Source organism: Meles meles, chromosome 5, assembly GCF_922984935.1.
Source record: "Meles meles chromosome 5, mMelMel3.1 paternal haplotype, whole genome shotgun sequence".
Lineage (NCBI taxonomy): Eukaryota > Metazoa > Chordata > Mammalia > Carnivora > Mustelidae > Meles > Meles meles.
The window spans coordinates 26,977,232-26,993,860 of record NC_060070.1 but is presented as its reverse complement, the minus strand read 5'-3'; the positions used below and the strand labels follow the sequence as shown (position 1 = coordinate 26,993,860).

The 16,629-nt window shown below is 44.9% G+C and overlaps 1 protein-coding gene across 2 annotated transcripts in view; it reads right to left on the bottom strand.

Annotated features, from left to right (window-relative positions):
* Positions 1-16,629, bottom strand: part of LOC123942290 (prolyl endopeptidase) — a 112,570-nt gene that overhangs the window by 27,571 nt on the left and 68,370 nt on the right. For both annotated transcript variants that reach the window (XM_046006137.1, XM_046006138.1), the window contains one exon: positions 12,074-12,177. In XM_046006137.1, the coding sequence (XP_045862093.1) occupies positions 12,074-12,177 (104 nt within the window). The remainder of the gene's footprint in view (positions 1-12,073; positions 12,178-16,629) is intronic.

Here is a 16,629-nt window from a genome sequence, read left to right as displayed (position 1 = left end):
GATTCCAAACCTCAGAGTCATCCTTGATGTGTTCCTTCCCCTCTCCCCTCCACGTGCAGTCTCTGAGTGTGTCCTGTTGATTCTTCCAGGTGTTTTCCAAACGCCCTCTTCCTCACGTCCACAGTCTCTCCGTTAGAGTAGGCCTCCTATGTCTTCCCTGGTCTACTGCTACAGATATGTTCCAGCAATCTCTACAGCAGCATCTGGCCCTTCCATCTATTCTCCACAAAATGGAAGACGGCTTTCTTAGATGACAACATGTCGCACTCCAGTATAAAACCCTGCAAGGACTCCTACTGCACTTGGGGTCCCTAACAAACCCAAACACACCCATGAGGTCCTGCCTTCCCCCTCGCTTACCACACCAGTCCTCTCTCAGGTCTTCTGTGAGGCCAAGCGGGTCTTTGGTCTAATGCATCTCAACTTGGTTAATTCCCCTGAACATCGCCTTTATGTTTCCACTGACATAACACAAGGGAACTCTGGTTGACCACCCAATTCACACTGTCATTCCTGGACCTAGTTATTTCACTCACGGCCCTTTCACCAACTTGCAAAATCTCCATGTTTATTTTCTGTTCACTTGTGTTTTTTGGTTTGTTGTTGTTTTCTTTCTGCATGTACTCCTCTTAAGGGCAAAGACCACAGCTCTCTTGGTCACTGTTTAACACAATGCCCGGCACACAGTAAATTCTTAATAAACACACAGACTGGATGAACGAAAGTGGTTCTCTTCCCTATCTCACTTCTCCACAACAAGGCTGACCAACTTCTGATGGCAGGTGAGGAAGACACCTGTTGGCAGCTGTAGATGGACTAGAGGAGGAGTGGAAGTCTAGGCAGGGAAGCAGACGTGGTGCCAGCAACACCCCACAACACTCCTTGGTCCCTCCTCTCTCTGCAGATTCTGAGCAATGGTTCAAAGTTGGCACTTCAACAGTCCAATCTGCAGACTCCCTAGCAAAGCACCAGCCACAGTTTAGAGTATTTATATTCTTCTCTAATCTTTTCTAAATATTTAAATTAGCTATATGGACATTAAACACTGGAGCTGAACTAGCTGTATCCTATGCAAAACATGGAAGGCCTCAGGGTCCTGACGAAGGCAGCATATACATGATAGTTTTTACGTGCACCCTAAATAGTTTTCTGTTTGAGAGTCAATTTCAGAATTACCCACTATCTGATCTGGGATCAAAGAGCATATTCTCTGTTTAAAAATGTTTACATGCAAATTATATGCAAATTAATATTGATATCCACTCATAGACATATACATGTAGACACACGAAAACAGCTGGAGCAGGGAGGACATAAGGCTGGTCAGCTATGACTTAACTCAGCAGAACCAACTAGCAGATGATTTTCAGTGTATAAGAATTTATATGGGCTGCATTTATCAGTACAGCTTGAGTAGATAATGTGCATTTCCTTCTTTTGAGACATTAACCAAAGTGAGCAATGAAGCTTTCTCTAGGGTCTTAATGAGGCCACAGCATTTTTCTATCAGTTCCTACATGACAACACAGAACCACCTATCTCTGGGTACTCAACTGCTGAACTGAGACAACTGGGAGAGGCCGGCCGAGCTCCTCAGGAGTGACAGCACCAGCTACATCACCGTGTGATAAGAGACAGCTCGTTTAACTTGCCGCACTGCAGCCTTTTCAGCTCAAGAATGGAAATCATGGGAGTCCTGACTGTGCGAAGGAGAGGAGGTGCTGAGGACATGGGCCGCAGCCTGACACAGGGGGTGCCCACATCCTTGCTCTACTTCCAACTAACAGCACACTAGCCCCTTTCCCTGTCTTTTGCTTTTAACTGAGTTTCCCAGGCCAGGAACAAGAAGAGAAGCTTCTATAGAAGTTGGGACTTGGTTGAGTACTCAAATTGTATAGAACTTCAGAAAATGCGGTAAGGAAAATGAATAGTGCAATGACAGAACATGGAGAAAAGAGAGCCAGGCGGAGGTAAGTCTGCATACGGTGGGCAAGGGCTTGGTTGGGAGTTAAGCCTTGAAGATACCGAGTATTTGGGGTCGGGACTTGAGGCAGCGAGGCAGCACTTTTGCGGGGCTGGATGAAAGAGGGCATCAAGAGCTGGGGAGAGAAGCTCACACTTGACATAGACAATGACTAGGAACCTGTGTGTGCCCCTGTTTAGTACCCTCACAGTGCCTTCTACCTGGCGATGTTTTGCCATCACGTTTGTCTCTATGACAGCATTTCTAATCTACCACTTACACTTGGTCAGCACTGGGAGTGAACAGAGAATGATCAAGTCTACTTCTCTAAACCCAGGTCAAGGTATACCTGACCCCAATCAAAGGGTTATACTTATGGACATGGAACATGTTTCCTTGCTTCTTCACAGACCAGTGAAGTTAGGCCGTAACAGTTTTCCTCCAGGGAGATAATGGGGTATCTGGAGCGCCAGGTCTATTTTTACTCATCCATCGGCCATCAGTGTAAGGCAGGCAAAGGGGAGGGGCGGGAAGAACTACGGAGCAGGTGGGGAGACCACACTAAGCTCCTATGTTCTCTCCTCCTCAGCTGCCCTAAAAGAGCAGAGCGGGAAGCCAAAGAACACCTGTCTAGGTGGCAGCCTACATACAGACATACCCCTGGGGTTTAAGTGGGAGACAGTCACAGAAAAGCAGAGAAAAATTCCTCCAACTCTCTCCCATTGAGCCTTCTCAGCACAGAGAAAATCTAAGCACTTTTAAGATTCCAGTTTCCAGATATCCACCTAATCCTATGAACTTTAAATCAACTTTACCCATTAAGAAGGCAGAAATGATGGACAGACACTGGAATGGGTGTACTTGTCTAAGAAAAAGCAATTGAGAAGGTTGCCTCCTTTGGGCAGAGAAGTGTCTTTCCAGGTTCACGGTACAAGAAGCCAAGGTCTTGGGCCAGAGCTTCCAAAATAAATCTGAGGATATTCTTCTGAATTTGAGTTTGAAGCAATCTGATATTCGTACTGGAATTAGTGCCAACCCGAGTATGATCTCGGGGGAGGTCCAGCAGAGATAAGATGACAAAAGCAAAGCCATAAACACTTCAAGTTTCATTTCACTTTCAAGTGGAGTTTCAAGCTGCCGTGTGGCAACCAACATTTAAGACTTACATAAAACTCCTCTGATTAAAACATAATGTATGTGTGTATATGTGTGCGAATATATCATATATGAGATAGTAAATGGATAAAGAAATGAGAATCTCCATTAACATGCAACAAGATTAGAAGTGAACACTAAAATAAATCATAATATTTATAAGCAGTTTTTAAGATGTATTTATGGGCCCTTAGTGTTTCCCCTTTCACACAAGGAGTATTTTTATTGTTGAACAGGTTCTATAAGAGTTTAAGTAATCGCTGCATACTTACATGATGCAGAAACATACTTTTAAAGCTAAGCAGGTGTAGGACTTCAGAAGCCTTTTAGTCTAATTTACTTTAAAGGTGAAAAAAAAAAACAAAACCTGAGCTATAGAGAGTGCAAATAATTCATCCTGATAACAAAGTGTGCAGATCAGCACAGCTCTGAATTCTGTCAATTATTTACATTGTTGCCTTGATTTTTAGTTTCCTCATCTGTAAAACGAGAGGTCTCAACCATATGAACTCTAATGTATACGCAACTGGAAAGCGTACAACTTTATCCGTAGCCCAAAAACATATTAGTGGCAGAACAGATCACCTAGGAAAAAGCGAAGAGGCAGCTATGAAATTAGAGCCTTGACGTCCTCCTCGGAGGCTGATCCATGCTGTGTTTCCATTCTAACGAGCAGGTCCGCAGGGATGGCCTGTGTCCACATCCTTCACAAGAGGGGTGGTTGGGAGATGGATTTCCCATGGAGTCAAACATCTGGAGAGCAACCTGGCCCTAGCTTACCTGGATTCCTCATCCTCCCAGAGATGACTCCTTACACTTCACCTCTATTCTAATTCTCAGAGTCCCATCTTGTGCCTTGCATTACACTTCTGCTAAAGTCAAGGCCAGAATTCAAGAAATACATATCCTCATGTTCTGGAAGCAATATTAAAGGTCTTTCTTCATGGGAGAAGCACCTCTTTAAAGGGTGTTCTCTCTTTGTAGTACATGATTTCTGCTGTCTGTAATTACAACATTTGAATATTCACCTTTTCAGTCTTTGTTTTCCTAATCCTGACCCTGAGGTTTAGGCACTGGCCACCAGGTGGTGTTTGGGTTCCTTGGTCTCAGGGTCGACACCAAACATTTCCTTTTTAGATTTTCATTTATTTATTTATATGAGAGAGAGAAAATGAGAGAAAGAGAGAGAGAAAGCACCACACAAGTAGAGGGGGCAGGGCAGAAGGAGGAGAAGCAGACTCCCTGCTGAGGAGGGAGCCTGATACCAGGTTGGATTCCAGGACCCTGAGATCATGCCCTGAGCCGAAGACAGACACTTAACCAACCGGGCCACCCCAGGCTCCCCATCCACACCAACAATTTCTACTGAAGTCCCATTTTGTCTTGTGTAACAGACTGCTAATCAATTCCCCTGTTTCCTCCCCCCCAAAAGGCCCTAATTTTTAGCTGCACACATTTTTTTCCTGGAACTAAAATGACATCTCTAAACCTCATTGCACTGGATGGGGTTAGATGAGTACTTTTTCACCAGAAGGTGAAAGCAGACAGAATACACGTCACCTTTAAGCAAACATGCTTCTAAGACAGCAGGCATGCACCTTCCCTCCCTCACCGCCCTGTTCTTTCCTACTATTGCCTTCCTTCTGCTAGAAAGTGGATATAACGGGGCTGCATGGTCAGAAGAGTTCAAGGACCACGAAGAGATGCTGGGAACAGAAGCCAAGTGCGATGAAGCAGCAAGAGAGCTGGACTGCGGATTCCTCACACCTTAGATACCAAGGATACCATCAGACACCCTGGACTGGTTCCTCCTGAGCTTTTCTCTGAGATGGAAATAAATGTCTCTCTTCTTTAAGTTGTGGTTGTTTTGATGGTTCCTGTTGCTCACAGCTGAATCTAATCTGAATCACATATCTTGAGTTCAGATTCATTTTTATTCTTTTAAAGATTTATTCCTTTATTTAAGAGAGAGACGGTAGGGGCAGAGGGAGAGGGAGAAGCAGACTCCACGCTGAGTGTGGATCCTGACACAGGGGTAGATCCCAAGACCCTGAGATCGTGACCTGAGCCAAAACCAAGACCATGTGACCAAATGAGCCACCCAGGCGCCCCAAAATTCAGATTCATTTTTCTTTTTCTTTTTTTTTTTTTTTAAAGATTTTATTTATTTATTTGACAGACAGAGATCTCAAGTAAGCAGAGAGGCAGGCAGAGAGAAAGAGGAGAAAGCAGGCTCCGCGCTGAGCAGAGAGCCCGATGTGGGGCTCGATCCCAGGACCCTGAGATCATGACCTGAGCTGAAGGCAGAGGCTTTAACCCACTGAGCCACCCAGGCGCCCCCAGATTCATTTTTCAAAACAAAATCATTAAAATGACAAAAGGTCATTTTATCCTTTGCCCACGTACCATTCATAGATACCACACCATTGATTCAGTTCTAACAAGAAGGAAGTTGCATGCTACTCTGTTTTCTATGGGATAACGAAATAGGACATTCTTTTCCCAAGATCGTTTTCTAGCAAGGAGCGGGAGCTAATTATTAGCAGTGAGTAACCTGAAACTGACCCACCTGCATATCAGCAAAGCTCAGTAACCTGCAACTTTTTATGGATCTCGAAAGCCGTAACTCTTAGAACCAGGTAAACAAAATTTGAATCTATTTAAATGGCTCTATTACATATAACAGCAAACTCAGTTTTATCTGTAGATATCGGATACATTGTAATGTACAGATTAACAAATGTAATATAATTTTTCATGTACAAATTACAAATTTTGTGTGTACTGAGGAAGAACAACTCCAATGAGTACCGTTGTCTCCTGCAGAACAGTTTACATGTCGCCGGATCTCTGACATTCAGGGCCTCTAATACAGTAAAGAACAATAAACCTAGATGGCCTTCCAGGAAGTGAATCTGAGCCATTCAAATAGCATCAACGCCTGTTAACTCATTAATGTCTCCACAAAATGAGCTGAGCAAACACGCCTGCTGCTGGGTCACCACCATGTTCCCCAGGAGGGCCAAGCAAGGGTTCCTTTTTTGTTGTTGTTGTTTGTTTTTTTTTTTCCAAGCAAGGATTTCTTGCTGGCCGCCCTCCTCAGGCTCTCAGTCACCAAGGTGGGTTCTATGGTCGTCCTGGCCCCCGTCTCCACTTCCTCAGTGCAGTTTCAGAGATGCTCAGAGCAAGGTCGGCACAGCCTGGCTTTCACCCACGTGGCCACAGCGAAGCCTCACACAGAAGGCTCAAGAAACCTCCCCAGGCTTCTCATTTCCGGGACCGACTGCTCAGTTCTCAAGCCACCTTGTGATTTGTACTCAAAGAGGGTTGTCTGCAGATGGCTGCATGTAATGTCCTTTTTAAAACAGGAAGAGGATTTACTTCCCATGCTATGAGGACGGGACTGACTTGGGTCCCCATTACTTACTTCTCTATTATTAAACAAAACAAAACAAAACTCTTCAGCAACTTTTACAGTCAAATTATTTTAACATGGCTGATAGGAAAAGGGGAAAGAGACCCAAACACGCACCCTCTGAATATGAACATTATACCCTCAGTCTAGAACCCTACATGACGGAGTGCTAACGGAGGGTGGGGATCTCTTCCTGTAAGAATATGCCGCGGTGAAAATCACGCCTCAGATCACCGGGGTGCTCCAGCACTAAATCACCAGCAACAATTTAAAGCAGTTCCCTTGTCATTTGGAAGCACGGTGACCCCTCAAAAAGCTCTTTGGGAAAATCTCCCCGCACTCAGTCTTCACTGGCATTTCTGAATATTTCTGCCCGGTACCTGTGAGAACACGGCGCTATGGAGAAGCCTTATCACCAGTTCAATGGTCAGCTCGCTGGGGATGTGGATGAGCCAAAATCCAAGAACTGGATGTCCCAAGCGCTCAGCACAGAAGTTAACGAATGTTAAAAGACCAATTAATGTTCTGAGAACGTGTTCTTTGGATGGCAAGGCCAACCACAAACCAGCTATCACCGAGGCTAGAAAAAAATACACTAAATTAAAGACAAAAATCCCCACACTCCCTCTACCTCAAGGCATCTTGGTAAACCCAAAGAAGTATTTAATTTTTAACATTTCTTTTCAGTTACCCAGCAAACCACCTTGGGATGCTCCTGGTGTTTCGTATGAATTACTGCAGGTAAACCTCAGCAAAGTCCCTACTAAGCATAAGAAAATAGGAATCAAGAGATTTCAATCTGTTAAATACCTATGATTCTTACTATTTTCATAATATAGTGTTTGCTTTCACCCATAAAATTGGACTTTCCTTCCCAATCTTTTGTCTTTTATGAAATGTGGAAACTGTCGCTAATGGGAATTTATTCATAGTACAATCCACTCACTGTTTTTTTTGTTTTTGTTTTTTCAGGTCCATAAATTTTGTCTTTCCTTCGGGGAGGGAAAAAGAAAAAAGCCAATCCCTCAGCCTGGCTGGACAAATGAGATACTGAGAAACCGAAAGGTGCACTTTGCTCCTCCTTCTACCACATTGCACTGTGGTGCAAACACCGGTCCATCCACAAATGACAAAAGGCAGCCCACTGCATATGGGATGCTGAGGGCAGGATTCCCTTCTTGAATTTGCTGTGAAATTATTAATTAACCTGCCACGAGAAGGCAGAAAGGCAGAGGCAGTCTCCAAATGAGGCTGGTGGTAAAACTGGTCAGGAGTCTCATGGGGAACTAGGGACAGCGGCAGCGCCAACCCTCCTGTGTCTTCAACACCGCAGCACTGACCAAAGGCTGAACCCTGCCTGGGCTCACCCGAGAACACCCTGGCGGTGTCTGACCTTTCAGATCTGTATGTCTCAACTCTCCAGTCTCACTGTAAATTTCCCATGGTCAATGTCCTATGTCTAGAAACTCTGTATTCAAACAGTACCACTGGCACTGAAGGTCAGGTCATACCTGTTGACGGACTAAATTTAACAAAAATGTCCCTGTTACTTCATGTTTGTTTAGAACACATTACTGGTTATAAAGGTAGACAGATTTTTTTCAGGTAAATCACTTATCACCAAACTTGTCTTATGAATGTAATTTCTAATGTTCAGCATTTCAGCTTTTTTTAAATTAAATTTTATTTTTTTTCAGTGTTCCAAAATTCATGCACCATACCCAGTGCTCCATGCAATGCCCTCCATAATATCCACCACCAGGCTCACCCAATCCCCCACCCCCCGCCCCTCCAAACCCCTCCATTTGTTTCTCAGAGTCCACAGTCTCTCATGGTTTGTCAGCTCCTTTTTAAAGAGACGGCACAGAGGTTCTAATCAATATAATGTGGATGTGTCATTCACAATAAAAAAGGAAAAAGACAGGATTAGTCATGTGCAGATTTGATAACCCCATCTAAAACTAAATTTTTATATGTACCCCTGATTGGAAGGGAAACAGTTTTCCAGGATCTGATTTTCAAAATTATATTCCTGATACAGATCGACTTTCTGCCTGCAGCTGCAGTTAGGAATGGGTAAAGGTACACAGTTTTGTTCTATGTCTGCCAGCAGAATATGACGCCATACCCTCCACGCCACCCCCCACACCCAAATTCAAGATGTGCTGGGTCCTGGGTGAATGTACAACACACAAGAACAGCCCTCTGTGGCCTAATTAGCCACGTGTTTCTTTGACCTTCTCTTTCTCCTTGTCTTGGTCTATCTTACCAGCTGTCCCAGCAGGTAGCTATACGTGGTCGTGACCACCATTAATTGCATTTGACGAACTATGCAGTGTAATCCGTGCTGCAGGATTTGCTCCCAACGATAATATGCCTCACAAAATGTGAGAAGAAATCACAGAGAGCCCAGAGGATCTTCTTTTTAAGTCATATTCAGAATGAATATGAACACCAGGGTCAAGAGGAATCAAAAGCGTCATTACCCTAAAGTGACTGAAAACAAAAATCTACCCCCTCTCCCGCCCAAATGCTGTGGATTCTATAACACACCATCAGGACGGTTTCCATTCATGCGCCAATCCCTCTCTAGGGCCTGCTTTTACAATGGTTAGGTCATCGCTGGCAACACCGCTGAGAGCCTAATCAAAATGTGAGGACATCTGTCACGCTCACATCGCACGTCAAGGTTCTGCTGATACACATGACTCTAAGCCACCGCACAACAGAATTGAAGTGACAGAAGTCTGTGGTGTTGGGATATCAAAGAGCATTTCCAAGGCACCCGTAAACGATGAAAGAACTCTGTTTTGGTAACTCAGTGCGAGATGTCTGCTGTGTGTAATCAATACGCAGAAACTCTGCTGTTGGCATTCTACGACTTCTCTGTCCACAGGCAGAGCTCCACTGTCAAAATCCGGAAATGAGGAGCAGCGCATTGACATGTGGGATGCACCTGTGCTCTGTCTAGCTACTTTTACATATTTACCATCTTTTTCCCTTTCTTCTTCCCTACTGCAGTGGTAAAAACAAAAGGTGGTCGTTGGGTAGCTGAACATCAGGGAAGTTTTCTCTGTGAAGCAGAGAGCCAGGCGGAGGAGCTCAGCCGTCTGACGCTGCAGACACCGGCGTCACCCAAGCCCGTCCCTTCCCTGGTTAAATGTGAGATGTCAGGCTACCCACGTGGCCGAGAGATTTCTACTCCGCTGAGCATGTGCTCAGGTGTAATGAGTTATCTTTTCATTTATAAAGGAGAACAGTACAAATTAGCTGGTAACTAGTTTCTCTGGGTATCACTTATCAAGAATATCACTATTGCCAGCATGGACAAGAACGGCTACTTGACAGGACAAACAACTCCAACCGTCCCCTCCCTGTGAGGAGAGTAACTTCCCCGTAAGCAGCTGCCTCCCTGGTGTTATTAGAGGTGCCTCTCCCTCCTCAAACCCCAAGGTAACGGCAGACTTGAGCACTAATTATTTGGGGAAAGCTGGAAAGGAGAAGAAAATAATGTGTTTTCTAATAGAGCTGAGGGGCTGAACAGTCGAGATGAGGGAATGACACGGGGTCTCTCTTAGGTGACTGTCCAATTCTAGGGCAGCCAAGGCGGGACGCTTGAGGGCAGAAAAGGGACAGTCAGCGGGTACCACTTGGGCAGCCCTGGCATTATTGATAGGGGAGGCGATGATGGTGTGTACGCACACGCCCTGGCCCCGGGGTTGCTGAGGCAAAGATTAGACACGGGCCCTGGGAAGGTGACATGTGACATTTGATAGGAACAGTTCTCCAATACATGGAGAAAAGGGATAATAGCCAAGAGTGACAGCCTAATAATGATTTTTAAAGTCTACTACAGGACTAGGTGAATTAGCGAACCACGTAAGTGCCAGATGGACTACTGGCTCCCACAGGATCTCTCTCCAGGCAATAGCTCACCTTGAAAATGGAGCAGCAGCAAGCCAAAACAGATACGGAAGACTAATAGTATGTTATATTATTTCGAATATTGACTGAAAAAATGGATTATATTCTATGTGCCAGACACGTAATATACATCATGTCATATAACCCTATAGGAATCCTGCAAAATAGAGATCACCTCTAAAAAAACTTGAAGAAAGGTTAAGTGACTCACCAACGTCACCCAATGAGTACATGCACATTTTAGGCCCAAAAGAGCTTCGTGACAAAGTCCCTGTGCACCTACCGAGAACATATGGATTTTATAAGTTTTTTTTTTTTTAAAGATTTTATTTATTTATTTGACAGACAGAGAACACAAGTAGGCAGAGAGACAGGCAGGGGGGTGGGAAGACGCAAGCTCCCCGCTGAGCGGAGAGCCCGATGTGGGGCTCGATTCCAGAACCCCGGGACCATGACCTGAGCCGAAGGCAGAGGCTTTAACCCACTGAGCCACGCAGGCACCCCCATAAGTACTTTTTAATATAGACCAGGGATCAGTCAACTTTTTCTCAGAGGGCCAAAAACTAAGTATTTTAGACTATGTGGGCCATATAGGCCTTGTTGCACTCACCCTATCAATGCACCAAGCCCACCACAGACACTATGTCAACAGATGGGCGTGGCTGTTCTCCCACAAAACCAGAGGCCCATTTGCCAAAACCTGATCTACAACAAGGGGTGACAGGCTGCAGCCCTGGGCCAGATCTGGCCCACCATGGGTTTCTGTAAACAACACTTTACTTATGATCTAGATGTAGCCCACCATCCAGACCACTTCTAGACAGATGACGGGTAACTCAGCAGGCTGAAGTAATGATACAGTTTCAGAGAAACACTGTGGGAGCATCCTCTCTTTGTTCTACACTCAGTTCCCAGTGTTCGGATTCCCAGTCTATGGTCTGTGTGGTCCGGTCCTCCAGGTAGGAGAGGCCTGATAAAACACCTGGTACTTGACAGGTGACCTCTCACTGCAAAGGGTCAGACATGCTACAGCCTCAATCAATAAGTGACTCAGTTTCTGGGAGACTGGGAGCCTCTGGGGAGCTGGAAAAGCAAAAACAGAGCTTCATCACCCGAAAGGACGGGCGGCCAGAGACGGAGCTTGTGGTGCCATGACAGTTAATCAGTTAAGTCATTCATTCCAATATTTTGTGGAGTGCCTTGTCTGTGCCAGGCACAAGTACACGGGACCATCAGATGGAAAAGATGGACTCAGAGCACCTGAGGAAAGACTTTGTGTAGAGCAGATCTGCGTTGTTACTTGGGACACCACAAGACCTGGGCTAGCCAATTCTCACGCAAGCAAGACAAACTGTGTTGCTTTGACAGCTCCTGCAGGAAGACCCCCCCCCCCCACAGGAGCTCCGGCTGCTCGTCGAGAGCAGCTGCTGGGGGAGCAGAAGCTGCATGCTCTAGGAGGGCGGGACCGTGCCCGGCTCCCTGCCCAGGGAGAGCAGGAGCGCCGAAAACACCTGCTCTCCGTATTACCCACACTCCCCCCACAACTCCTGACACACTAGGGTGGCGACAGTCTGGCTTGGAAGTCAGGTTTTCTAACTCTCGTAGATGCTCCATACCTGGATTGTCTGGTAGTCGGAAGCATCGATCCCTTTCACGGTAACCTCTCGGAAGACTCGGGGCTCCAGTTCCTCTTTAGTGAGGTCACAGTGAAAAATGATACCTAGAAGGAAGCGGAAGTCCTGGGTTAGTTCACAGACTCACTGGATACGAAGGGGGAGGGGAGGCGGTGAGGGTCACACGGCACAGCCAGATGCCATGAAGAGCGAGAGAGGAGTGTCAGTGAGGGACAGTGGTATTCTCTGTTGCCGAGTAAGGGTCCCTGCACCAACACAGCTTAGAATAGCCCAGTGCAGGGGGTGCCGTGCGAGTGTTTCCTCCTCATCATCCCCACCACATGGGGCCTTCCTTCTTACACCTGTAACCTGCGAGGACAATTTAGAAGATTCCACAGCATTCTGTTGAGTATGAGAAGAGGCAGAAAAATGTCACAGTGGAAACTTAACAGGTCGTGCCTATGCCAGGTCGCTTAGGAGTGCAGGTCAAAGAAAACGGGAAACTTCATGTAAGGCCGTTTCACCTTCGAGGTGAGTACGAAGGAAAACTCAAATGATTTGCCCACAGTCAACAGCCAGTGGAGGGTCTCTTGCTGGGAACTCTGGGGCTCCAGATACCCGACGGCCACCCGTCTGCGGACACACATGTGGATAGCAATCAGGGACTCAAGAGGGCCAGGTACCATTTTCGAGTTACTTTTAAAATTCTGATCATACCATGAACTGTGTGCAGCATAAATCAATGAATATACACCAAGAACGCCAGTTTATTTAATCCCTAATTAAAATTCCATTTCCTGAATTTAATGCTATCACACTCTAACACTAAGAACTCAATCAAAGAAACAATAAGTAAGATGATTGTTACTATTTGGAAACAATGACACTGGGGTGGTTTATGAAACAGAATTAGTCATTCACAGAGGCTGGTGTGGAAACAACCCGCCCACATAATAGTTTAAACATATGCTGTCAAATATATGAAAAATCAATTCACTGATCCCAATACTTGCTGGAAAACTAGAAACTAAAATGGTACTCCTACAGGGCACATTCAAATTGATTGATCATGTATTATAATGGTAGCTTGCTTTCTTTTCAACTCCTCTGAGCATGTGGTTCATGCGCGGATGAGAAACAATAATCTGCACCCCCAATACGTTTACATTCATTAATAGCACGACTGCTGATCTCTATGAATGCGATCGCAAGTCTCATGCTTACAGATGAATTACTTTAAGGTATTTTAACAGGAAGTATGATCAATATTGACAGAGAGAAGATAAGTAATACGACCAAAGTACTGCCTTTCCTAGTTTAAGTCATATTTGGATATCTGTTGAAATATGTCTTCGTACACCAAGTAGTTCCAAACTACACTCTGGGCATACACTTTTGGGGTGGGGGGGTGGCATACATTCTAATGTACCAGATACTGAATAGTGTCCTTGTCTAGATGAATGTAATCATGAGGGTGAGGCTATTTCAGAGATACGTTAATTTCCGAAAGGCTTCTAGATCAATATGTACTTACCCCCTTCCTCAAAACACAAAAAAATCTGAATCTTAAAAAAAAAAAAAAAAAAAAAAAGTGAAAAAAACCAAGCTGGGACCACCAAACAACTAACAAAAAAGACTGCAGACCAAGCGGGTGCCACTTGAGCCACTAACTCACCTTGGACCACGGCAGCCTGCACCCCAGAGAATGACACCGGCCCAGGCAGCCAGCACTCCCTCCTGTGACAGGTACTCCGTCAATGACCTTACACAAGCCACCAAAGGACTAGAAGACAAATTCCTCTTTGAAAGACCATGAATTGGAAATGTACTCTAAATGCCTGTTCATCTGGAAGAACTAAGACGTCACATCCTCTAACAGCAGAATGAAGTAGGCAAAAAGGGTCTGGCTACTATGCAGGGAAAGGTGCCAAGAACCTTCCCTTCTGTTCTACACCAAAGTGGCACTGTGGAGGAGGCTGAGTTAAACCTGAACATACAAGGCTTAATACATTTGATTAATACTTTCTCTTTACAGATCCATCTGGGTTAGCCTGGACGAACCCATCACACATTCACATAATGTGAATCCCTATTATCTAATGATGCTTGTGTCCTGTCTGATTTGGCTTGCTAAGTCCAAGGGAGGTGGGTTTGGAGAAGACACCTTAGAACCGTAAACTGGAGAGGACTGGTCACGTGATCTCTAGGAAATTCATTTCCACGTTTAGGGGTGAAGACAGAACTGGGTAATGGAAGTCCCTTAAGGCCAGAGGAGGCGTCTGGACTTGAGGAGTCTGGTCTCCCGATGAAAACAGTGGTTTAACAAAGCCCTATTAGTAACAGGAAGAAGGCAGGGATGATCGGCTCATATAGTCCCAATGATCCAAAATAAATATAAGGAGGTAAAAGAAATGGGAGTGGGAATTAAGAGCAAAGGAGAAACTCTGGGAGAGACTATGAAAGAAAAATCAGAGGACTTGAAAACTGGATATGTACAGAGAAGGCAAAAGAACTTTTTTCTCAAAGATGATCCATACAGACCCACCTGGGTGGCTTTTAATGTTATTAAAAGAAAAAAACCTAAATGGAAACTAAAACAAGTCTTAAAAATGTTTGCCCTCCTTGGTATTTACACAAAGGAGTTGAAAAGTTATGTCCACACAAAAATCTGCACATGGATATTTATGGCTGCTTTATTCGTAACTGCTAAAACTGGGAAGCTTCCAAGATGTTCTTCAGAAGATGAATGTGTAAATAAACCTTGGTATATCCAGACAATGGGGTATTATTCAGGGTTAAAAGAAATAAGCTATTGAGCCCTTGAAAAGATATGGAGGAAACTGAAATGCCTAGTACTAAGTGAAAGAAGCCAATACCATATGAGTCCAACCATAAGATATTCTGCAGAAAGACAAAACTGTGGAAACAGTAAACAGATCATTGGTTGCCAGGGGTTGGGGAGAGGAGAGAGGTAAACAGAGGGAGCATGGAGGATTTTTAGGGCAGTGAAGATATCCCATACGATACTATAATGAAGGATACATGTCATTACAGATTTGTCCAAACCCACAGAATGTGCAACAGCAAGGGTCAACCATAATGTCAACTAGGGACTCTGGGTGATTATGAGGTGTCAACGTAGGTTCATCAATTGTACCAACTGTCCACTCTGGTGGGGGATGCTGATAATGGGGGAGGCTGTGATGTGGGGACAGGGGTATACTGGAAATCTCTGGTACCTTCTCCTCGATTTTGCTGTGAACCTAAAACTGTTCTAAAAACTTAAGTCTTACTTTTTTTATTTTTTGCCTTTCCCAAACAGTCTGGCAAAGGCTTCTTTGCTCATCCCTGTTTCCCAGAGCCATGCACCTGGGACTTGCTATAAGGTGTGAGTCTGTCTGGAGCTAACCTTAGACAACCTTCTGAAGTTCCATGAATACAGAATTAATCAGCTCAACCACTAAGTGGTTTGGGCCACAGGGAATAAGTGCATTGTGTTCCAAATTGCCCTGGCTGCTCGTGGTCGCCCAAGTTCAACTCAAGGTACAAAAGTCTAAATAGCCTGGGTTCGGGGCGCCTGGGTGGCTCAGTGGGTTAAGCCTCTGCCTTCGGCTCAGGTCATGATCTCAGGGTCCTGGGATCGAGCCCCACATCGATCTCTCTGCTCAGCAGGGAGCCTGCTTCCCCCCCTCTCTCTGCTTGCCTCTCTATCTACTTGTGATCTCTCTGTATATATCAAATAAATAAAATCTTAAAAAAAAAAAAAAGTCTAAATAGCCTGGGTTCAAGACACAGTCTTCACTATGTGCCTCTCTGGGAAACAAGGTCAGCTGGCACCCACCGGCCAGATGCACATGTCCTAACAGCCGGAGCTGGAGTTATTGTTGGCCCCAAGGCTTTACTTAGAATTTGGTATCTGTTGTTTACTGCAGTAGTAGACAGCTAACCTTCGGAGACCAGGGAGAGACAGCCTCTGGTATGTATGTGCCTAGATGTATATATATACTCACTGACAGTTTCTTGCTTTTGAGAGATCTAGTTTAATGCTCTGATGGCTATTTTTACTTTGGACCAGCAGGCCTGAGTCTAGAAGCCCTATTCTCTGGTTTTAGACTAAAAAACTGCATTAAAGGGAGAAAAGAGAAAGGCTAAGGCAAAATGAGTAAGACAAGACAAAGGGGAAGAACAAAGCATCACGATGACAAATTAGAGCTTGTTCAGAAACTGCCCGGCAGTACAGAACTTTGCAACTTTTCAAACTTCACAGCCGTAATAGTCACTGATAGCGTTTCACTGCTTGGCATGGAACCCGTCCCTTTACACTAGGTCAGTGAGCCCTTTCTTGCCCAGGTAATGAGGAGCTTTTTCCTGAGTCACACAGAGTCCTTGCAGGAGGTTTATAGGCCCTTAGGGACACTGGCTTTTGTTAAGAATAGGTGAGTCACCCCTATCCTGTTCTCCTCATCGCCCTTTATCCATTTAAACTGTTTAAGCTATGGAATTTTCAAAGTAAAAATTCTGGAACCAGTGTAAGTTGGGGAAATAAATGGTGAACCCAA